Genomic DNA, 24,654 nt, shown 5'->3' with positions numbered 1-24,654 from the left:
TTTCCTCTCTCTTCCTTTATCCTGTCTGTCTGTTGTGGCATACATTAAAGGTAGACTGCCCGGACAATAAATCTCTTTCAGAGCCATTCATTCCACATAAGGGCCCGTAAATCTTAAAGTTGGTCATAAAAGTAAATATGCTTTTGTTTTGTGGTTAGCTTTCTTCTTGGCGGTAGCTTGCACCAGTCATCACTAACTGAAACCATTTGGACAGCAGGAACCTGCTTGTTTTCCCGCTCATTCCAGTGAACACTCTAAATACACAAACGAGATCTTTGTTTCAACACCTCTTCAAACTGTGTTTATCCCCTTGATACCTAATCACAGCCTACAATTCAACGTTTGCTTTTGCCTCTTGTTTTCTCTTGATGTCAGATTGATCATCTGTCAGGTTTTACACCAAGGAGTGGGTTATTCACCTCTCCTCATTGAGCACTCGCTCATACGGGATCAGTCAGGACTTGAATCTGTGACCTCAGAGCTTGGCAGCACCCCCTCCTAATAAGTCATGATTGATATTTTCAAGGAGAAGCAGATCTTTGCATTCCTGTTCAGACACCTGAGGAGTAGCCTCTCTAGCTGAACAGAGTTCTTCTTTCTGAGCTGATGATGGCAGATGCAGTCTGTGAGGCCTGGACTGCCACAGAGGAGAGTCACCCCCTATCAGGGCATAATTACAGAGCTGGTGGAAGTAGAGGAGTGCCAACTCCAGAAAAGAAACAAGGCGCTCCCTGTCATTTGGAAATATTAACACATGCAAAAGGCCTCGTTACTTCTACAGTTATGACCAATGTGCACTGGATAGAAAGACCAATAGCCCATCTATAGCAGCCATTTTCTTTCTGAGATATGTGTCTATAAAATAAGTTCTTTGTACAGGTGCTTGGTGCATTTTTGAACAGTTGAAAGTTTCTTGGATAAAGGTTGTCTTATGAGTTTTATCAATATGTTCATTTACAAATAAACTTAGCACAGAGAGTAAGGAAACCTGTGTTTTGGTAGATTATTTCTTCTAGTAAGAATGCTTCTTGGCAATAAATCTTATACCACTGGAAAGTCTGGGTACTTCCCCTGTAAATGGTGCCAAATTTGTAAGGAACACACATTTGTGGGATGAGCAGCAGAGCTGAGTATGTGGGTTGCACCCATGAAAAATTTGCCAAATCTTCTCTGCCAATGCTAAAAGCTTACTATACCATTGACTCTTATTTAGTGGATTGTCTTATTAAAGTCTGGAGTAACAAGACAAATTGGCAGTTTAACAGTTCATTCATTTCACATACAGGAGCCTCAGTAGTGTGTGGTAGAACCATACACAGCCACAACAGCCTGGCCACCTCCTCCTCCTACTGGTCACCAGCCTGATCTCACACTGCTGTGGGATGGTATCACATTCTTCAACCAACATTTGTCCCATGGCAGCCGGTGTGGTTGTGTTGGTCACTCTGGCATGGGGTCTTGAGCTTTGCAGTGCATCATTGTGGTTGTGCTATTTTTTCCTTAAAAACCCATTTTATGAAAAATTAGGTATCATATCTTCATCATACTTCTGCACAACCACATTTTCCCTCTAGCAACATCCCATCGCCAACATTATCTCCAAACTTGCACTTTATTGTATCACAGGCAAAAAAACTGCACTCCATAAGGTGTATAAACTAAACAGTTAACCACTGTATTTCATGGATAAATTTTACATATTGAGGGAGAAAAGCTGTTAAAATTGTCCTCCATTTTTGCACTGCCAGCTACTGACAAAGCTCTGTAGGGTTGTTCACAGTGCAAACCAGGAAGGCTGTATCAACTCCCTATTTTGTCACACTCATCCATGAAAGAAGACCGGGTTTAATGTTTAAAGTCTTTGAATAGAGTCCTCCAATTAACAATAATAAGTGTTAGAGATGGGCAGACCTGAGTGGTGTGTCTCTACTTGTCATCTTTTGTCACGGTTTTGATTGAGAGCCCCGTGGCAGCAAATTTAACACAGTGTGCATTGAAAGAGAAAACATAGATATGCTACTTATAATGTATTGATTTTGATTTTTTTTTATTATTATTTTGGGGCTTTTTCCCTTTATTCAATGGGACAGCTGAAAAGAAACAGGAAGTATCGGGGTAGAGAGCAGGGGTATACATGTACCAGAAATCTCCAGGATCAGGGATCAGTGCATCGAGGTCTGGTAGCTCTGTATATGAGTGCCTGCTCTACCAACTGAGCATAACAAGGGTCTGATTGCACTGATTTTTAAGTACTTTTTATTTCTGGTTCAGTTTTGATGTGCAGATTAAATTCATGCCATTTGAATTACTTTTCTCAGCTTAACTAAAACAGGTGGCTTAATTGAAGGTTGGTGGTTTGATCCTCAGCTCCAGCAGTCATGTTGAGGTATCTCAGTCACTGAATCCCAGAATGCTCCGGTGGGAACATGTTTGGATTCTGTTTCTAGGTTCCTAATGGGAAGACTGCAGCAGCCTCCACTGATGGTTAATGTGACGTTGAGCGGTTTGGATACTGGAAAAAGTGCAACATAATGCAGACCTTTTAAAATATAAGTAGAATATACTGATGGTTTAAGTAGGAGCTAACCTATATTTTAGATCATTACAACATGACCAAAGCCCTTCCACAGCTGGTAAATTATATGACAGGACCAAATGAGATTAATCCGTAAACTAGCTGCTGACCACCCTGTGTTGGTCAAAAGGGCGTTTTCCGCCAAAAAACTCTGCTCTCTCACTTAGCCCTTGCTAGTTAAAATCATGGGTGCTCATCAGCAACCACAAATGTGACTAAATGACCTCATAGTCCAAGATCAAAACGCAGCCAACCGATATAAACAAAAACACAGCTGGAGTTACTATGCAAACAAAGCAGGATTGGAAGCCCTGGTGATGACAGAGGGGATCTGATGCAATCCAACACTGGGACAGCAACTATGATAACACTCATTAATATTTTATCATTACCACACTCCAAAAAGCCACACATGTAATTCTGATCACACACAAACACTTACACACACATATCACCAAACACACCAACAGCAGCTAATTGTCGTTAAACAGCCCCCCCCCACCCCCCACCCTTTGGCTTCCATCTGTGGGTGGTGCAGCATTACCACAGTGCAGCAGGAGGGTTATACTGTACATCAGTCCTGTATACCAACATATGTTTGTAATGACACCAAGCCTTTTTCAGCTGAAACTTGAGAAAAGAGGAGAAAAATACAAAAGAAGAGATGCTGTCATTAGAACAATACTAACAACATCCAAGGAAAACTCTGTTCAAAGTGATGTTTTGATTCCTTTGAATCGAGATCATTAAAGGAAAGCTTAAAGCCCCCTGACCTGTTTCCCAGCGTGAGGAGACATCATAAGGGAGCCAGAGGTAAAAAGAACAAGGCTCTTCTAATCAATACTTTCCCTGTGACTCACCAAGTGGCCAATTATTAGGAATGAAAATTTCCTCAATTCTGGTAAATGGTTACACAACACCTTATGCCTTCTCTGCATCATTAGGAGCAGAAAAAAAATATCTGGTTGAGCTTGAGGGGAGAGGAACGAACACAATAGTTAACATTCAGAAAGGAAATAAGAAGGCCTCGGCACTAATACTGATATATTACAGAAGAGTTACATCTCCGCTAGTCATGATGATTGACACAAATCAGAATCTCTTCCTGTGGCAGATAAATTGTACACTTTCCTGATGAGTCTTTTGTCTTTGCAGTAAAATCATATGCACATTTTTCTAGGGATGTAATGATGCCTTGCAACACAATCAACATCATAGGGGCAGATCCAAGAAATAAACAACGAGGAGGAGGGGTATTATTCAAAATTCAGTGCCAATGTATGGAGTGTAGGTTGTAGACTTTTTCGGTGTTGTCAGCTGTTAAATCTCACATTAAAATCCCTGAAAGGATGTACGCAGCAGGAAATTTAACGCCACACAGAATGACTTGTCCAAGCTCTAACTGACCAATGAGTGATTTACAAACCTATTAATTTGTCTGATAGTAATGTGTTTTTGTGATTTAGTAACAAAAGCAGAGCTACAGATGTGTGTGTGTATTGTATTTTTCCTGTTTTTTTCCAGTCTCCGAATCACATATGTCTAATTGGTTGGTTAGCTAAGTGCACAGCCACTAATGTGCCACTTGGCCTGTGGTAAAACGTGCACTAAGTGCGCTGGACCAGCCATATTTGAGGGCAGTTTTGCATCTGCATCTCATCAGTGCAAATAGTTTATCGGATTTGTTGCAACAAATCTTAGAGGATCTGCCCCATACTGTATTAAAATATCAATGCATTGGTCTACCATGTCCATGGCTAATTACTTTTGCTCTATAGGGCAGTGTGCTGTACTAGTGTGTCAGTTAAAACATCAAAATACAGCAGGGCAATAAGAGATGTATCTTGCTAAAATATTGTTAGTGTTTCTGAAAAATATCTCTAAAGTATCTTTAAATATCTTCTGCTGGGGATAGGACGGGTTTATAGGGGCCGTTTAGACGATAAAATGTGCAGCTGATGGCAGAGAATAAATGTAGTACATCAAAAATAAGCAGCACAAAACATGAATGACCTATCCACATGTGGACAAAATGGTTGGTACCCTTCTGAGAAAAAAGAATAACCTTCAGTTGTCACTGAAATAACTTGAAACTGACAAAAGTAATAATAAATAAATATTTACTGAAAATTCACTAATGAAAATCAGACATTGCTTTTGAATTGCAGTTCAACAGAATCATATAAAAAACAAACTAATGAAACTGGCCTTGCCAAAAATGATGTTACCCCTAGAAAAGATTTGACCATAAAGATATGTTAAATACCCATTTAAATTGTAATCAACCGTCTAGTCTGAAGAGGATAAAATGCTTAGAAAACAGTCAAATTCATCACTGGGTCTTTGTGTCAGCAGGTACGATACGAGCCTGATGTACTGTGTAGAGCGTAGCTAACATTAGCATTTAGCTCTGCCAACCTTTGTTCCTCTTTGTGGATCAATATTGTGCTTAGATATGTGGCCTTTTTTCACTTTGGTTGACAAGTTATACTTGAGTATAACCAACGACAGTCTGTGTACCGCTAATTTTCCCTTTTCTAGTTAAAAAAATGGTCATACTGTTTTCTTACTACAATACGCTCAAGCAGCTAAGAGGCTTCATTTACAGTTTTAAAAAGAGCATTTAGTCATGTTTTGAGGACTGCCTCTATAAGAAATGATAGGTAACTAGTTTAACTGACTTGTAAATCTTGCACTGACTAATTTGATGAATACATTCAACTGTTTAGCCGACTAACCACGTGCATCCCTAGCCCTGGGTATCCAAAATGATAAACTGTGTTGTCCTGCTGATAGAAAAAAACACATACTACTGTTGTTACTGTTAAAATATGGTAGGATCCCCCCCCCCCAAAAGGTGTTTTACACAGCTGATTATCCAAAGACTGATTTACCAAAGACAATGTGTGCCATAGACTAAGGAAGGAGGTCAGTTCAAAACCCAATTTTCTATACCTTCAAGTAAAGCATACTATACCAGCATTCGGCATGACCTGATTTAGTAACCTACTCTTAGCCTTTGTGCATAATTTTCTGGTTTGTTTAATACTTACACAATAGCAGACTCAAAGTGTTCCACATCAGTGACAGCCATCTTGGCTTTAATGCCTCAATGACCCTTAAACCTGCCCTTTATTAGATGCACGATTGTGATTGTCCTGACCTGGATCAGACCAGATGGAAATCTCATAGGTTGGGAAAGGGACCAGACACATCTAAAGCCAACGTAACATGAACTCTCAGTTTCATCTGGTCTCCAGGGTACGGCATTTATGTTCCTTCTGAAATATTAAAAGCATGCTAATTCAGAGCAGAAAAGGATGTGACTAAGTTTTTGTCTCGCACCAGTGTCAGCCATTTGACTGAACCCAGCACTCTGCCCTCATTCTTGCAGTAAACAAATGTGCTCCCAGTGGTGTATTGATAAGAAAAGGTTTCAGTTCCTCACTGAGACTGTCTTTACAGCTGCATGTAAGAACTTAGATGTCAGGTCTGACATGTGGCATGTTTGGTGTTTCTCACATGGTTAACTTGGCGAAGAAGAATAGCCTCCACACCCGTCCCCACCCTGTAATTGCTGTGGGACCCAGTTTATTGTCTTCTTATAAACGCCTCTCCCTCTGGTGTTATCCACAGCAGTAGCAGTTGTGTTAAGTGGTTTAGAGAGGTTTTTCCCTGCCTTGGTTGAGATCTAACTTTTGATTTTTTCCACCCATTATGACACCTCTCAGAGGATTAATCATCTGCTAGCAATAAAAATGTTCAAGTATTCTTTCACTCTGGTCTTTAAGATCCAAAATAAGTATAATTACAGCATTGTACATGATATGAAAAACCCATCTTTTAGGCTAATTTAATTATGAAAATTTGATGCAAAGATCAGCACCACTCTCAGTTTGAAGAGTTTGAGAAATTTAGCTTAGCAGCACGCTGAATAGAAAAGGAAACATCAGCCGGTTTTGCTCCATTCCAATGTTACAGAATCTGCAGAAAAAAAACCCCTACTGAATGTAAAGATTAAGTATGAGGCATTTAGTTATATTAGCACTGTAGCACAGAAGATTAATGCAAAATTAAAGAAAAATTTACTACATAGCTCACTGCCAGATATTAAAATAGCTAGCAAGCTAGCGAGTGGCAAATTGAAGTACCCCCTTGAAGGATTCAGTTATTTTTAGTTCAGTTCAACCACTTTGTCAAGAAACACATGATTTTCAGCTTACAGATTTTGTCTTTATTAGCAGTTATTAATTTTCTCTCATTGCTATAAATTGTATTTGGAAGTTTGGCTGTTCTGGGACCCCCTTGCCCTTCCACAAGCCTATGTTGAACGCATAAAGCAGGAACAGCACGCGTTCCCTCTCTTCCTGTACCTAGAAGAAAAGCCTGAGGCAGGGAGTGAAGCAGCAATAAACCCTGAGCAGAGCAGGCATCAGTAACAACAGAATTACACTGATTAGGTCAGATTAAGTATAGAGGAGGAGCTGGGGTGGAGGAGGGTTTTAAAATGCAGCTTGCAGAGGGAGCTGTTGATCTCGTGGTCCATTCACTCACTCACTAACAAGACCCTGAGATACTTGAATTCCTTCACTTGGGCAAAAGACACTCTCCCCACCTGGAGGGAGCAATCCACCATTTTCCGGCAGAGAGCCATGGCGCCACACTTAGAGGTGCTGACCCTCATCCCAACTGCTTTGCACTCAGCCACAATCTGTCCCAGTGCCTGCTGTAGGTCCTTAGCTGAAAAGACAATCTAAGGTCACCCAACCGAAAAACTTCCTCCCCCTGGCTGCCCCTTGAGGTCCTTGAAAATCACAAACAGAATCTTTGAAAAGGGGCAGCCCTGGCTGAGGCCAACACGCACTGGGAACGTGTTGAATTTTGTGCCTTGTATGCCAACACTGCTGTCACTCTGGTTAGTGAGGGACCTGATAGCTCACTGCAGCAGCAGCCCTGGGACTCCATATTACAGCAGTGCTCCCCACATTACTGTGGGAGTCTCAGGGCTGCTGTCCATATAGTTCAAATTAAGAAAAAAATGTGCAGGTATAGTCTGTTACTAGTGTCAAGCTAACTGTGTAGTTAAAAACATTTTTAATCATTGAATTATATAGTCTCTAAAACCACGCTGACCTAAGTTTAGTGTCTAAAAAAATTTAAATGATTATTTTAATCTGCTACAAGCTGTTAGCTTGCAAACACTAGTGTCCAAACTGCCACTACTAGCTGTGTACTGACACAGTACATAAACCTTTTAACTCATAGCAATAAAAATTGCTTTAAAATATTTCTATACTCATCTCAGTTGCCTAAATAAAAAGCGAAACTCATCTTTTATTGCGTTTCAGAAACATAGACTGAGAAATGGAAGCCATTGTCATATGTGGGAGGTTAGCATAAAGCTACCATGCTAGCTTTGCAACTGTTAGTCTTGCTCTGTCCAAATTTAAAGCAAAATAAACTTCCCATTTTTGGTCAAATTAATGTCGGGCTTTTATGACTGAAGCAGAAAGTCACTGAAAAGATATTTGAGACAAATTTGCTAGCTAGCATCTTTAATAACAGTGTAAAGCTAGCAAACCATGTAGATAGCTAATTCAGGTTCAATTTGAGCTTAAAAAAAGGTGAAATCTTCTACACCTTCAGTTCAAAAATACTTTCTGTTTTCTATTTTCTTCAATTTGAACAAATCCTCTGAAATGGTTACAACAACAGGTCATGGCTGGTCAAAGCTAGCCTTTCGCTGGTGAACACTCCTTAGAAATACTGATAAACAGAGTGCACTGCCTGTTTTATCTCTGGTGTTGAAAAACATAAAACCTCAACGTAAACCTTTTAGCAGCTGAAATCTAGGTCAGATGCTGAGCCTGACAATACACAGCAGCACATGTCGGGGGGACAAGAAGTGCAAAAAGATGCTTGGATGTATTTTCCCTCCAGATGTTTTAGATAAATATCTAAATGGTCTACTTTAAGTTGTTGTTTGAATTCATTCAGCGCGTGTCATTATTTGGCAAACACTAAAATTACCTTATATTAGCAACTTGATGCATGTTGGAGGATCTCTCTTAACCACAGTAAAAGCCATAGACAGTGTGGTATTTACTATGGTCTGGAGGTATCACGAGGCAAGATCATCTTCCAAAACAAGAAGAGTAAAACCTTCAGATGAAATATTCCTCAACCTCTGATTGCTTGCTGGATTATGCTATGGAGAACACACAGGTGGCGTGAATATCTCAACCCGGTATCCCGTTCAACATGCTTCTTTGATTGTCAGAGGCAGCAGGAGGTTTTGATCTGCGCAATAGTGATTGCTGTAGACCACCCTCAATTCTGAAGGGAAAAAAAAACATGTATAAAGTCCAGATGACCTCAAAGTAAATCTCCTAATAGTTCAGGAATGTACAGCAGTCATCTAGTCGTTACCCCAGATTCAAACTTGAATTAAAAAAAAAAACTCATATCTGGGACATTTGAAGGCAGTGATACACAGATGCTGACAAACCCTCCCATGGTGTCGTACTAGATTGATTTGCGTTCTATTTTCACAGAGATTGAGGGCAAAGGAAAACTGGTGTCATGAACTAGATTATGCCTTTGAGTGTGGAGGGAGGTGCATGATGAGAATGTTTGTTTGCATTACCTAGTTAAGTTTCAGGCAGATTTTAACATGCATCTGCATTAGAGCACCTTCTGCCTAATAACGTGACACATCCTGACCACAGGTCATGAAATATCAGTTTGAGAGACAGAGAAAGAAATGGCCATTGCCTCTGAACATTTTGCTCCTGAGCTCTCACAGGGAGTGCTCGTGGCAAGGCATGTGGATGGGTCTTGGCAGGTAGCCTGGGTCCACGTGGCACAGCCAGAGCTCGTACTATAGTTCAGATTCGCAGAGAGAGTGAGGGAGAGAAACAGAAAGTAACTTCTGAGAGTGCTGTTCTGAACAACATCAGCTACCTCTCTGTGGGTGAGTCAGCATGCTAGGCTCCTTTTTATCAAACAGCGCTGTCCCTCCGGAATGTGTAGCTGAAGGTCGTTTACAAAAGGCATTGTCTGCAAACACAGGGAGTATATTTTCAAGCTAATTAAAATCAATGGCTAAAAAAGTGGACTGTCACAGTGAATTACAAGGAACTGCAAATAAGTACTAATAATCAGGTGCAGGTTTGCAGTCTCTTCTCTGATCTTAATAGTATAAATTCTCAAAGTGTTAAGCCCTACTTCACCACAAACAATTAATGTAATGAAATATGTGGATGGTTTATATTAACACTCTAATAATAGACAAAAATATGGGAATTACTGCTGGGCTATAGTATGGCATTAAATTACCCAATAAACTGGTAACGGAACAGAAACATGCAGTTTTCATTATGTTTGTAGCCTGTTTTTTAACAACAGAGTGACTCAATCTGGCCTACATACATTTTTGATATTACAAAGGCCCTCAGAATCAAGGCCAATGAACTGTTCTGTGGCTACTTCATGCTTAAACAAGCTGCTGTTTGTAATGTTGGCCAGCATTCACATCACATAGTAAGTGTTTTTTAAGGGAAAACCCATTAAGGGCTTTTTCCTACATCTTTGTATCATGATGCAAAAAATGCCCAGAAGTCTCTTTTTTCTTTCCACCTCTCCAGTTGTTTTTTAAATTTTAGATGCTTTCTTCTATAGTTAAAAAGGTCATAAAAGGTGTTAATTAGTTTGCAGGAGTCTTTTTGATTCAACTGCTGACACACATGTTAGCTGTGTCTCAATTCAGGGCTGCTTTTTCTGAAAGATGTTTTTTTAAGACTTGCATCACAGCGACTCACCCAGCTTGAAAGCTCCTTCAAATGCAGCCAACAAATGTGTCCTACTTTTCTCAGGCCATGAAGGAAGCGGCTGGTGCCTCCTTTGTGTCTCAGTATGCGAAAGTTCATTGTACAACATTTTGAATGCTCTATTTGATAACAAGATTGTAACCTCCTACGTCCCACTGTCCTCATATGAGGACATTTTTGGTCCCCTGCATCATTACTCTTAATTTTGCTGAACTTCGACCTAAAAGCCTCATTCTTGGACACTTTGTGTGCCATCTTGTGGTCCCGAAAGCACATTAAAATTTTTAGTGCCCATTAAAGATGGCAGCCATTCTCACCAAAATGCTCTACAGCCTGTCTCAACACAAAACTGTTTAAGGTAGTTGTAGTTGTAGTTTGATTCGGCTGCAACTTTAACAAGTTTTATCAGCTGCAATCTTCAATATCACTGAACAGCAAGTGCTTGTATGACGACATCGGGACTAGCTTGGACAGATTTTTGTAAGAAACCAACAGTTTACAAGTAAAAGTGAGTATAAATTGCATGTGATAAAAGTTAGTCTACACTGATTTTTATTTGTCTGGGATGCATTTTCAGGACAGATTTCTCTACCAAGAGCAGAAAAATAAGAGAAGTAGAAAACTGTAGGATCTCACATTCAGGAGAAACTTCATGTTGGGTTCTTTTTTTATTTTGTGCCACAGACTTGTTTAGGTATTTTAATAAATTTGTATGTGGGGCATCAAAGCAAGATGGGGCAACCTGTGTCCAGAAACAATAAAAAGTGTACAATTTGTTTAATCTAGCATATTTAGCAATATTTTGCTATTATCTCGTAAAATACAAAAACATATTTTAGATCATCTTAAGCACACCTCTTCAAAAACACCTGGATATATTTAAATAAAGAATTAAGTAAAATACATTTATTTTATAGATTTTTTAAAATTTATTTATTTAATTTTTTTTACTCTAACACTGCAAAACCGAAACATGGAATTATTTTTGAAAAATGATAAAATGTGGAACCACTGATCATGATGTTGGGTGTGGTTCAGCTAGATGTGGATTAAAACTAATGAATTCTTAACTTTGAGATCAGAGCAAATAAATGTTTGCCCTTTACAACAAAAAATATAACAAATAGAGAAACACCTCCAAAAAATCATACTTAAAATGTTTGATTAAAATATGGTTATAACTGATTGTTTTATATATATATATATAATTTTCCTTACCAAACATTTCACTTTTCACTGTCCCCTTATTTCCTTTTCAGTCCATATCAGTTTTTTTTTCCACGGATAAGTTCATGTCATAATCTTAAAGCTGCCAATAATAACAGGTCTGTATCAACACAGGAAGTCAGTAACTCTTAATTTAAGACGGCAGAAAAAATCCAAATGACACAAGAACAATTTGAAATGCGAAATAGGAGACGAAAATCTCTGATGGTCACATACAGTTAATCAATGCTGTCTTTTTCAGACCAGAAGTGCTGTTACTGTTATGTTTGCTGTATGTAGCTAAGTTAGCTTTAGCAATATGAGCTTAAGCAAATGTAGCTTAAGCTAATGTAACTATGTAGACAATGGAACATACCTATGTAGCTTACGTAGCTGCTTTGTAAGCTTAGCTTTTGCTAGGTTAGCTACATAGGCTATGCTGTCTATGTAAGTTATGCAGCTAATAGTGCTAAATGTGCTACTCTTGCTACGTTAGAATGTTCTGACAAGCTTTTTTCCTGTAAGCAGACTGTTGAATCAGCTTTATTACCCACGCCGATGAAATTGGCAGGGGGTAATATAAAGGGTTCCGTATCTTTGTTTGTTTGCTTGTTTGTTTGCTTGTTTGTATATGTACAAGATAACTCGAGAACGGAAAGTCATATCCTCACCAAACTTTCAGGGAATATTGGGATAGTGACAGGCAAGAATCTATTAGATTTTGGTGAAGATCAGCGCACCCGTTCGGTTTTTCTCGGACTTCGAAATTTTGAACAACATAGTAATCAATGGGAGCATGAGTTCCTAGGTGGGACAGCGTGGATCTGCTGCCTCAGACGGCCATTCTAGTTAAACATTTCGTTATCAGGTTTTGCAGGTCAGGTTTTTAGCTTTTAACTTTCGGTATCCTAACTGTACCCTAACCCCAAATGGAAGTTTAATCCTATTTTATTTTAAAAAGTTTTAGCTTGTATTTCAGTTCAAAAATAGATGCTGAGAGATGAAGAGTCTGCAGCCAGACCCCTGTCTCTAATCCCAAAAAGTAGGAGGTATCAAAATGCATGACAAGGGAAAGCTCACGTCCCAGGAGGACTAAGTACAAAACCGTATGAGAGAGACCCAATGTGAGACTGAGTGAATGTAGACGAGACACTAATTAATAAGGCAAAAATATAATGATACAGACACGGGCAGCATAAATTACAGGTAAAAGGAAGGGAGGAAAACACAATAACGATATTCTTTTTCAACAACCATTTGCGGTGAGATTAATTAAAGGTCTGCATTTATGCAGGTGAAGTGCATTTTAGATCTTATAAATTTCAAAGAACTTAGAATCTAGAATCATGTTTTTCTGACAGATATACCGCAGGTGAACCGAATATGGAGGCCATATCTTTTGTAGACTCTGGAGGATGCAACCCCTGAATTGGGACACAACTATCTGTAACCTTTTACTGATCTAAAGAAGTAGAACACAGAAGACTTAGACCTAAAGATGACCTAGTAGTGCGGTTTATTTTGTTGCTGTTAGGAGTTGTTTTTTTTATGAACTCGTGCATGAAAGGATCCAGCTGTTATATCTGGCAAATCCATACACACATGTAATCCAGAAGAAGAAGCTCCAGGCGAACATTACAATGGCTCCCTCCATCCATTTAACAACACTTATATGACTGGCATGTGCTCACTTGTTGCTCTAAAGATGAACTTTGGGATATAGCATGCTCAGAAGGGTGGAAATGTCCTAATTTGTTTTTAATCACAAACATATATCAATCCCTGCTGTTCTTCTATTTCATCGCTTTGGATGTTCTGGCGGAAACATTGCAGATGTTTCTCACTAAACACCATGACAACCTCAGGATGGAGTGCATTACTTTTATGTGAAATCATTGAGCTGATAATCAATAGCCACTAAATGGATGTCTAGTTCAAGGGAGAGTCATATAAACAAGCTACTATTAATGGTTTTACTCCCTGGATGGATGAATAGTTTTCACATTATACAGAAACAAGCAGGTTAAAGTGAGGACAGCTTCTCAGGAGTTGTCATATCATGCACGGATAAGCTTGTCCTTCTTTTAATAACTTTGATTTCAATGCATACTTGGCAGTCAGCATCATACATACAATGCTGCACTTCATATTAACTCCTGACACTAATTCGGCATTATACTCAGAGGCATTTATTTTATATGTCATCAATAGTTTGACATACTTTTCTGCTGAAGGATAATTACGTTTGACATGTTTTTCCTACTTGAAGAAAGAACAGTCTGGATCTTCATGGCCTCCCAGCGCTCCTGTGACCCAAATAGGTGATGTGATTATTGGACATCTTCAACAGGATGTCAAGTGGCTACTCCAGGGAGAGTCCATTACAAGCATTATTCTGATTTTTAGATAAGTTGAAGCCTGGTCTCTCTCTCCTCTGCTCTGTTTTTAAGACAGTCTTTAACCACACATAGAGTTAATGCTCGCACACATTCCTGAAGAAGCATAAATGCTGTAACGTATGAGAACAATCGCTGGAGTAAATTAAGGTCAAGAAACAATATTCGCCTCTCCAAGAGGTGAATCATCCATAATGAAGGAGAGAATTAACTGTTTAACCATGCCAATTCATTACAAAAGGATCCACATGTGCTGAAGTCAGTTATTGTTACTGCTTGATAGATTATACACATAGAAATATCGGGAACAAAAGCTGCAAATGAGGAGACCAAGTACTGCAAATAAAATTAATAACCTACTGAGTCTTTTATGGAGCAGGAAATCAACCATGTCTGTTTTACAATATTGTTTTCATAATCCGTTCAGCTGTTGCTGGGCTAAGCCGTACATATTCATACAGCTTCATTGTCAAATCTGTTTTATCTTACAAATCCTGTCACTTTTTTAGGTCATGCAGTTTTAATTTCTTTCTGTGCCAGGCACAACCAACTGAACATTTTTAAATATATTTTGTGTTCACTTTCAGTCGGCATATGCTGGCATGTTCATCAGACAAGAGGCTGTGCACAGTTTTTCAGCTTTTTTTTTAAAGCCTAAGTGAGATTATTTTAAAATAGATTTTTGGGGCTTTTTATGCTTTTATTTTAGAGAGGAGGACAGTGGATAGAGTTGGAGTTGGGGATGAGAGAGCAGGGGAGGAGGAGCAGGAAAGGAACCTGGGCCGCCCAATTACATGGGGCACTAGGCCATCTGACCCCCAACAAGGGGGATTCTGATCCGTAACCTTGCAAAGCAGATGGATACGCCCGTTTCCTTGTTTCTCACTGGCAAATCCATCTTGCAAAGCTCCCATCTGAACCGTTCTGGCCTGGTTAGAAAGTGACAGGACCAATCAGCGACGAGGGGCAGTATATTTAGGCGCAGCAGAGTCGTGACGTTAACAAGCAGCAACAAGAGGCCGGTGCAATTATGGTGGAAGAGCTTAGCATGGACGCTGCTAAAGTGACAGTTTTATCAGAACTTGACAACATTTCTTCGTTAAAAGAAGAACAAAGAACAGCAGTGAGTTGTTTTCTTTTCAAAAACGACAAAAGCCTTGTACTTACATGTCTATAGTCGCCATGGTTTGCGTAGCTGTGCACGCGCACCTCTGTCGCAGCTATGTCTCGTGTTTTGTTGCTCTGATTGGCCCGTAAAGATATGTCAGACAGAACGTTCATCCAGTCACACTCTGAGTTTTTTTCCAAAGCTTCTGCCCTTTCCCAAATGGTTAGTATTGAAGGTTTTACAGATGGATGTGTGAAACAAATCCATCTGGCATGTCAGGTTACAAGATCCGTCAGTCTGCATGATTGTGTAGTTTAATTGGTGCACTGTTACAACTCCAGAAAAGAAAACAACAGTCACAGACAGTGGTGTAGTGCAGGGTATACAGAGTCTAGCCCACTTAGGCCTGAGATAAACTTGCTGTTGCATGCATGTAAAAGCATCATGGCTGCTAGTGTTTGGTACAAAGTAATATGTTACTGTAACTGTTGTACTCAAGTAGAAGTACAGTTACTTAGGTTAAAATTAACTAAAGTACAAGTAAATGTATTGGTCTATAAATCTACTCAAGTAAAAGTAAAAAGTATTCTCTTTAAAGTCTACTTTACTGGGTAGCTACTGCGGCATTGTACAGTAAAATATGATCATTCCTTTTTGGCAAAAACAACAAGGGAATAGATCTCCAACCAGGTGGCTCAGAAATAGTCACAACTCTATAATAAAGTCAAATACACAGCAAAAATGACCGTGTTAATAAAAGTCATAACACAACAATCCACCAGAAACATAAGCAGACGAAGCCCAGCAGGGATCACTGTAACAGGCAACATACAAACACAACTAAGACGCATCTAAACACTCTGCACAAGGACATGATTGGAACTCTGCCCATAGATCCCCCCAGATTTTAAATGGCATTGGGCAGAGCTTAGATCAATTGACTCTTCACAGAGTTGAAGTAATACTGGTGGATCAACACTGTCAAGTAACTCCAACACTGAAGAGCATTTCATTCAGAACGGAGATAAAATTACACTCGAGTGAAAAAAATGAAATGGTATGTGATGTGAAGTCATTCTCTCACTATGTGCTAGTAAACAGAGGTGGAAAAAAGTACAAGAGTATTGTGCTCAAGTAAAAGTACAGTTAATCTGGTTGAACTTACTTAAGTAGAAGTAAAAGTACTGATTTCATACAAGTACCCAACAAATACTCAATTACACTACTTCGAGTAAATGTAGTTAGTTACTTTCCACCCAGGTGACCACATTACTTTCACTGTAAAATAGTTTTCTTATTCCTACCATTACTGTAAATCCTCCAACTAAGTTTAAAACGCGAGCCCTTTCAATGCGCACTCATGCAACACTCACCATTTCACATGACTGACACACCCTCTCAAGTCCATGGAGGAAGGTGAGGGAAATGGCAAAGCAGCTCAAATCAGGACTTTTTAAGATGCCTGGAGATATGATCACTACTTGGATGTGTTTCACAGAAGGACAAGAATGTGGCTGTGAAGTGTAAACCGTGTGCCGGCAGAAGCATCTCTCCACTGCCATGGACTCCACATCAAACCTTTGCATATATCTGCACAGGGTGAGATGCTAAGGATAAGTGCATGAGGCCGCCACCTACTAAGCAGCCAAAACTTGATTCTCAACATCAGCAACAAGTAACCACAAAAGCTGAGATAAATACAGTGGGCTTCTGGCAGCATACATGGTGGACAATATGCTACCTAATGTGGCCTTGTTCTTGACACATTTTTTCTCAGTGAGGTGCTGTTTTGGTATGATTTTCACAACTTTGCTGTTTCCTTTTTTGTATGAAAGAATATAAAGGAGAGGTCTTGTGTATTTTGATCAACTTAAAAACTAAGTCCCGTAATAAGCCACATCTGCACTCTGTGTTATTATCACTACACGATGACAAGCATGCCTGTCATATCAGCTGGTGAAAGATACATTTGTTTGAATAATTTGCTGCTTTAATCTGTAAAACAACAAAAAATAAGATTGGTGTTTCAGTTCAAGCAGTGACTGTAAACTGGTGACTTTAAGACTTTTGCGGGGACTCTATTTTCATCAGCTGCTGTAACGACAACATCCACAAATGCAGTCGATTGAAATTTGCCAGTTAATATAGTAACCTCCACATGTGTTTCCATGTTTGTAGTTTACACCTCACTCAACTATACAGCCTGAGCTCTCTCATATGCCCTTTAGTGGTGACCTCCAGCAACACAAAACAATGGTGAATGCAGCAGGTATATTTCTAATCTTAGTCTCCAGAATAAACCCACTTCTACATCCCCTCTGATGCACATAATTCAGTAGTATGTTGCATTTTTTTAACCTGACACACCAGATGGATTTGTTTCACACATCCATCTGGGAAAGCTTTAATAGGAAACATTTGAGAAAAGGCAGAGGCTTTGAAAAAAAAACTTGGAGGGTGATTGGGTGAACGGTTTGTCTTTCACATCTCTACGGGCCAATCAGAGCAACAAAACACATGACGTAGCTGCTATCGAGCTGCGCGTGTGCAGCTACTGAGGAGTAATGTGAAACATGGCGACTATAGATATGTAAGTACTCGACTTTTGTCGTTGTTTTGAAAACAAAACAACTCACTGCAGTTCTTTGTTCTTCTTTTAACAAAAAAATGTTGTCAAGTTCTGATAAAACTGGCGCTTTAACAGCATCCACGCTAATCTCTTTCTCCATAACTGCACCAGCTCTTGCTGCTGCTTGTTAACGTCACGACTCTGCTGCGCCTAAATATACTGCCCCTCGTCGCTGATTGGTCCTGTCACTTTCTAACCAGGCCAGAACGGTTCAGATGGGAGCTTTGCAAGATGGATTCACCAGTGAGAAACAAGGAAATGGGTGTATTGCAAGGTTAGCATTTTTTGGCATCATCTGCCTTTCTTCGTCTCTTATTGGCTAGGACTCATTGTTACCTTTATTGTTTGATTGGATAGGACTACAGTGTATTAGCTGAAGCCAAGCGGCAAACAGTCAATGTGCATTTACAGAAGGCTAATTAGATAGAACAATCTATAATGCATTAATGTGGCTTATACAGTAGGTTAACAGTACTCCCACCCACTGATCATAGACCTGTATGCATTGTTAAGCAGAAAAAAAATGGAACAGTTTGTATATTTGAGAACCATCCATCTCAGCTGTGATAAGGGTCACATCATTAATGTTTATGTAGAGACTGTGGGCTTTTCCCAGACACCCACCAGGATTGATTGGGTGTTAATTCAGCCACAAACAAATGGTTCAGTATGAACTATGTGACACACATGCCAGATTCATTTAAACCTTGCTGAGTGATAGCTTTATCACCATTAAGCCCTGCGGATTATATTCAAGTTTGCAGTGTGAAGTTCTTGAAAAGTAGGACAGCTGTCATTTCCAAATGAAACAAACTGTTTCTCCTGAAGATTTTTTAGAAACGTGCATTTAGTGGTGTGAGCATGGTGGTAAAGCTAGACTTTAATTTTTATTTTCCCTGCTGTGTTTCTCACTCTAGTGCATGACAGGAGTCTGATCCCGTCATGGTCCCGGCTTTTGTAGTCTGGATAAGACAGTCTTAACTGAAGGACTCTTGTAACGACCACGTAAAAGAGGCTTCAGATGGAAGCTGTCATTATATCCCTATAGAGAGGCAGAGGGCAGTACTAGGTGAGACCACACTTGTGAAGAGAAATTCTTGTTTTTGCCAAACAAGATTCAAATCTAAAGTCACACTGCTGTATTCAGCCATCTTAAATCTGTGATTGTAGTTGAATAGGCATGTTTATTTTATTTACAAGGAGAAGAAGCATTCCTTCTCATTCATACCAAACTTCTCTTTCACCCTGGGTTTAATGAAGATTACATCCTATCATAAATGTCATAACAGATTTAGTAACTCACTGTTTAACTTCATATTTCTGCCTGATCCCGCTGTCTCCAGTAACCTACTATTTCCCTGTATGCACGTCCTTTTGGACATGTCGACATTTTATGAAATATCCATCAATTTCAGCATTATTGGATCCTACATTTGCCGGCCTGGCATCCAGACTGACCAAGAAAGATGGAGGTTTCAACCACACAGTGCTGGGCTGACACTCTGCAACAGCCCTGTGGTTGGCTACATCCTCTATCCGACCAAACCGTTTTTCAGCCGAGCTGCTGCTTTTATTGCGTATTCGTGTATTTTAAGAGGAGAAAATATGGCCCCTCTGCAGGTCATTCACTGGTCAGTCTCATAATGTCTATGATGCCATTTTTATCAATCCCTCCTTCAAGAAAAAAATACTATGTGGTTTGTGGATGGATGTTCACAGTTTGACCTTTCCTTTAAAATTTAGCTGCAAAAGCATGACAGCATTTATCTTTATATTGCTACATTTAAGAAGATAATAGTAGCATATCAATATGGCATGTAATAGACCTCTTATATTTATCCTCATTGTTCCTGGCTCAATAATGACAGCATTTAATTCATAGAAGATATTAGAAGTTATTATAAATTCTGTAAGTTAGCCAGGATCTACAAGCTACACTATATGGACAAAAGTATTTAGCCACATACATTTACCTGCCACCGATGAAGTGTTTAAGTCTCTCCCAATGACACATCCACATGTGACTGCGGGAGCTGTGGATCAAACCTGTGACCTTCTAATTGTAGGACAACTGACTCCACCTACTGAGCCACAGTTGCCTGGTCCAAGTATATGTACTTTAATGTACTTTGATATGGAATTGGTCCCCCTCTTAAAGCTTTAACAGTCTCCACTCTTCTTGGAAGGCTTTCAACAGGATTTTGGAGTGTTTTTGTGTGAAATTGTGACCATTCTGTAAAGCAATTATGAAGTCCGGCACTGATGTTGTGGATGAGAAGGCCTGGCTCGCAATCTCCATTAAAGTTCATCCCCAAGGTGCTTGATGGGTGCTCATTGTTGTTGAAAAGATGTTTTAAAGGAGACATATTATACAAAAATTCCTTTTCAGGCTTTTCTAACAAAAATATGTGCCCTTGGCCTAACCACGATCCCCTCAAGTACTAGAAAAATCCATTCCCTCCCCCCTCTCTTTCTCTACCTTTCAGAAAACGTGTGCAAAAACAAGCTGTTCTCAGATTTTCCCTTCATGATGTCATGTGGGAAGTTAGCACCGCCTCCAAGTTTGGTTGGCCTTCCCCGTTTGGAAGAAAGTTCTGCCCTCCTCTCCTGATCCTCTTCTCAGCTGCCAGGTAAGAGGAGGATCAGGAGAGCCACATCCATTAAGCCACATCCATTTCCTGAGAGGGGCGTGGTCAGGGGTGGAGTCAGACAGCTCATTAACATTTAAAGCCACAGACACAGAAACTGCTTGTTCTGAGCAGGGCTGAAACAGAGGGGTTTTTAGATATGCCAAAATCCAATTCTGGAGTGTTTTTTTTTTAGCAGCAAACTTCACAGGCATGTTTTGGGGACCTCTGAGACCAATATAAACTTGTCTTTAAAGGGTAAAATATGTCCCTTTTAAGTCCTGACCCTCATTTTGATTGGTCAGTGAGGGAGAAATGACACTGATTAGCACAAGGGTGTTCCAAATGTCCCAGTATTTTCAACCTAGAGTGCTGTCAGCACAGCAACAAAGAGATGGAGTTTGTTTTTATGATGAGTGCTGAAAATGGTGAACTGTGTTGGTTTTAATAGAAGATGGGTGCTCTCAGCACAGAAAAATTGCTAGCAGACACAGGCCCTCAATTTGTCATATGACTCTAAAGAGAATGTTCTGATCAGTCTCTCAGGAAGACAAGCTTAAGTCTTGACATCCTTCTGACAAATTTCAATAACACATGACTAAGAAACTGGGCTTTTATCTGGTCTGTGTTCACCTGTTTTACTTTTCCTGTCTGAATATATAAAGAAAGAACATTTGGTGTTGATCCCCACATCTTTTGGACATACCACAACAATGACATTTTTAGTGACAAGCACATTGTGAGTGTGACTGAAGAGTCACAGAGGAATGGAAATATTTCACTCAAATTATGATCTGTTTTATGGTTCTGATCTTGATTTAAATGATTCCAAGTGAGAGCCATAAACTTGCATAGCACCCCAGAGCTGGTCCACATGTGAGATGAGTTTTTTGAGAACTATGTTGTATCTGTTGTGTATCAGGGCCATGGTTCACGGGTCAGCTGGATGTGCGACGGGGACCGACAGCCAGGAGAGAAGGTCCTGCAGGATACAAAGGAGAGGAGAGGGCAGGAGAGACGGCTCCAGGAGATCCAACAGCAGCTGGAGCTCCTGGGCCGGGGCCAGCAGATGACTGTGAGTTCAAAGCTATGTTCATTTAGTCACAAATCTCAAGCTCACACAGGACTTACATTAACACATTGTCTGTGTTTGGTGTTATAATACCCCTCAGTGGCTCTATCTGTAGACATGTGTGTGACAAATTGCTACAGGCGCACAGCTCATCCTCAGTCATTCTCACAAGAGGACGATGAAATCAGATGCAACATTTTGGTCCCTGCAGGCCCATTTCTTTCTTCCTTGTTTTCCTCAACTTTCCTGCTTTTGCTTTTGCAGAAACGTTTAAGTTTGTGACCGAGTCTTCTTGGCATTGTACACAGATATGTTTTTAGGAAAAGGACATCATTTACTCCACTGATACCCTTTTGTCTCTCATCGCGTTCTAGCATTCTTCACTCAGACCCAACCTCCATGTCCACAGTGTTCCTTGGAAACCGTCGAGCCCTGTCTGCTGTTAGGAGCCTCAGTAGAGTTACAACCAAATCACTGCCACTCTTTCGCCAAACTCTGTAGCCAAAGACCCAACACAAGAATGTAGCGAGAACAAAGGTGGAAAGCTTTGATTTCTGCTTTCACTGACATTTATGACCTTAAATCTTGTGAGAAAAGAAAGAAAAAACGTTAAAGATAAATTTACAGCTTGTCATTGTTCAAATGTGTACCTTCTCCCAGTCTTGCATAACAAGCTTGATTGAACACAAAAGTCTTCAGCTCTTCAGTTCTCATGCTGATGAACCACAAAATGATGTATACATGCTTAATTTAAACATAAAAGATGCCTTTTTTCCCATATAAAGTGAGGTAGTAAAAACATGAAGTCGCAGCCGCACCCTATAACTTCAAACAGGACACCATGTCATGACACTCAGACCTCTTTGTGGCTTAATTAAGGAGACACAATTGGAATTTTTTGGTAATAAAGCCTCATTCTGTGTGAGAAAACTGTTCTCTCATTATGACCCTGAGACATCAAAACCACCAGACTCCTAACTACTACTCTTTGCATTTAAGCATGTGTCACTAAATTTTATACACCGTGACTAAATGATTGAACCCAGCAAGCGCCTGCAATGTAAACAGCACATTTGCTGTATGTATTCTTAGTGCCACTGGGCTTGTTTTGTCGTGTGAGAAGATTTATTTGTATGGAATTTGTCTGGAAGGGCATTCTTAAACAGCTTCACAAAGCTCCAGTATACTCATAAAGATGATTTATATCACATCCGTAACTCAGATCTCTTCTCACGGTCTCTCTGAAGTGTGCACAGGCTCTGCAGGACTTTTGCAAAGCTCAAATGTAATAACAGAGCTGATTTACAAAGTAGGATAGATCTGAGGACAAAGAGTTCTTAATGTAGTGATTTGAAATATTTCATTCATTTTAAAGTCCATGTAAAGTCAGAAAATACATCAGTATTTTAGGTTTGTTTTATGACAGACTACTGTGTTATGAAAAACAGGTAAATTTTCAGTCATGTAAAACATATCCAAACTTCAAAATCATGAAAAAGGAGGCAGTAATATCTGCTCTAGGATGGTGTGGGCATGTCTGTTTGATGAGCTGAAGCCACGCCCACTCATGAGAAAGACAATCCTCTCAAATTTTGAAAAATTTGAATGGAGGAATAATCTGTCCGATACTTTGTTACAACTCTCTTTTTTAGACAGCAGAGAAATAATCAAATTCATGTCACGACAGACGGATATTTTAGAGCTAAAAAAGTCTGTTTAATTTTTCATCCTGTATTAAACTCCTAAAGTATTCTTTTCATCTAGTTTTCTGAGTTATGTGAAGTTACATTTTACTCCCATTTACGACACAACTTTTGTTAAGTTGCAGCTGAAAACGCTCCGTTCCATAATTTTGCTCTTCAAAATAAAAGTCTTTGATGATGATTAGCATTGGAGGCTTTTATTTTGTCAGACTTATATGCTATATACTATACAATAGCATCTCATCAGGGATTGAATTGCGGCTGCTTTGAGAGAGACAAAGCCAAAACCCACTTCTTTTAATCATCCAGGACTAAAGACAAGTGAAATATGGATTAAAACACACCTTCAGCAGGTAAGATGTTTGTTCCTGCTGTCTTCTTCAAGTGATAAATAGACAAGCTCTCTAGAAATTTGCCCGCCCCCTGACTGTACAGTGAACTATGAACTAAAAATGAAAATAACCCCCCCACATTGAACTCACTGGGGTGAGATGGTGATACTAAAGCTGAGGCCAGAGGTATGTGATCAATCATTGTAACCAATGTGATAATGCTGATAAAGGAAGAGGGCATGGCTAATTTTCACCAGTAATAAATTATGGAGAAAAAAAGTTAGCACTGATAATAAATTATTTTGAGATCTGAAATAGTGAAAATTACGAGTTTAAAGGCTCAAAATGTGAGATACAAAGTTAAACTTTTTACAAGGTAAAGGTCAAAAAGTGAAATTAGAAGTCAAAATAATGTTTTCGAAAAGGTATATATATATATGAGATGGAATGTTAAAATCATGGATTTAAAGGTGTAAATATTAGATAAAATTTGAAATCATGAGTTTATAAAGTCAAAATTTAAGAGAAAAGTCAAAAATTGTGAGTTAAAAGTTCAAAATATGAGAAAATTTGAAACAGGTTCAAAGGGTCAAAATAATACTTAAGACTTAAAATTATGAATCTAAAAGGTCAAAATATAAGAATAAAAAGCCAAAATAATAAGTTTAAGTCATAACTATGAAATGCAAATTTGAAATTATGAAACGAAAACACACATTAAATTCTTTTCCCACATTCTGGATTTTCTGATTGTTTTTACTATTCACTTTTTCAAATTTTTATAACTTAAGAATATTTTAAATGATCAAGCTTAAGTTTACTAGATAGATAGTTTATAGATTATGATACTGGAGGCATTCTGCAAATCTCATACCAGCTGGCCATTAATAATAAAAGTATGATATGATCTTGCGGGCCGGGTATAACTGTGCTACCGGCCAAATTTGGCCCCCAGGCCTTGAGTTTGACACCCCTGCTTTACAGCACAGCATAAAAGCAGGAATGTTGTCAGAGATTCATCCTTTTTTCCCCTGTCTCATACTTCCATTTCACCACACCAACTTCTTCCGTCTTCTTTCACATTGCCATTTGGTTTGTTTACATTTGTGACAGCAGCATGAGCAGAGCACTCTGTGCTCTTACTGGTTGAAGACACAGAACAAATCGTAGAAGGCAG

The 24,654-nt window shown here is 39.3% G+C and overlaps 1 protein-coding gene across 1 annotated transcript in view; it reads left to right on the top strand.

Annotated features, from left to right (window-relative positions):
* Nucleotides 1-24,654, top strand: part of fsip1 (fibrous sheath interacting protein 1) — a 45,703-nt gene that overhangs the window by 9,529 nt on the left and 11,520 nt on the right. The window contains exon 9 of the mRNA XM_041813231.1: nt 21,293-21,445. Within this exon, the coding sequence (XP_041669165.1) occupies nt 21,293-21,445 (153 nt within the window). The remainder of the gene's footprint in view (nt 1-21,292; nt 21,446-24,654) is intronic.

Source organism: Cheilinus undulatus, linkage group 18 (genome assembly GCF_018320785.1).
Source record: "Cheilinus undulatus linkage group 18, ASM1832078v1, whole genome shotgun sequence".
In the NCBI taxonomy this organism is placed as follows: Eukaryota; Metazoa; Chordata; class Actinopteri; order Labriformes; family Labridae; genus Cheilinus; species Cheilinus undulatus.
The sequence above is the reverse complement of the archived record's forward strand: the minus strand, read 5'-3'. Positions and strand labels throughout refer to the sequence as shown.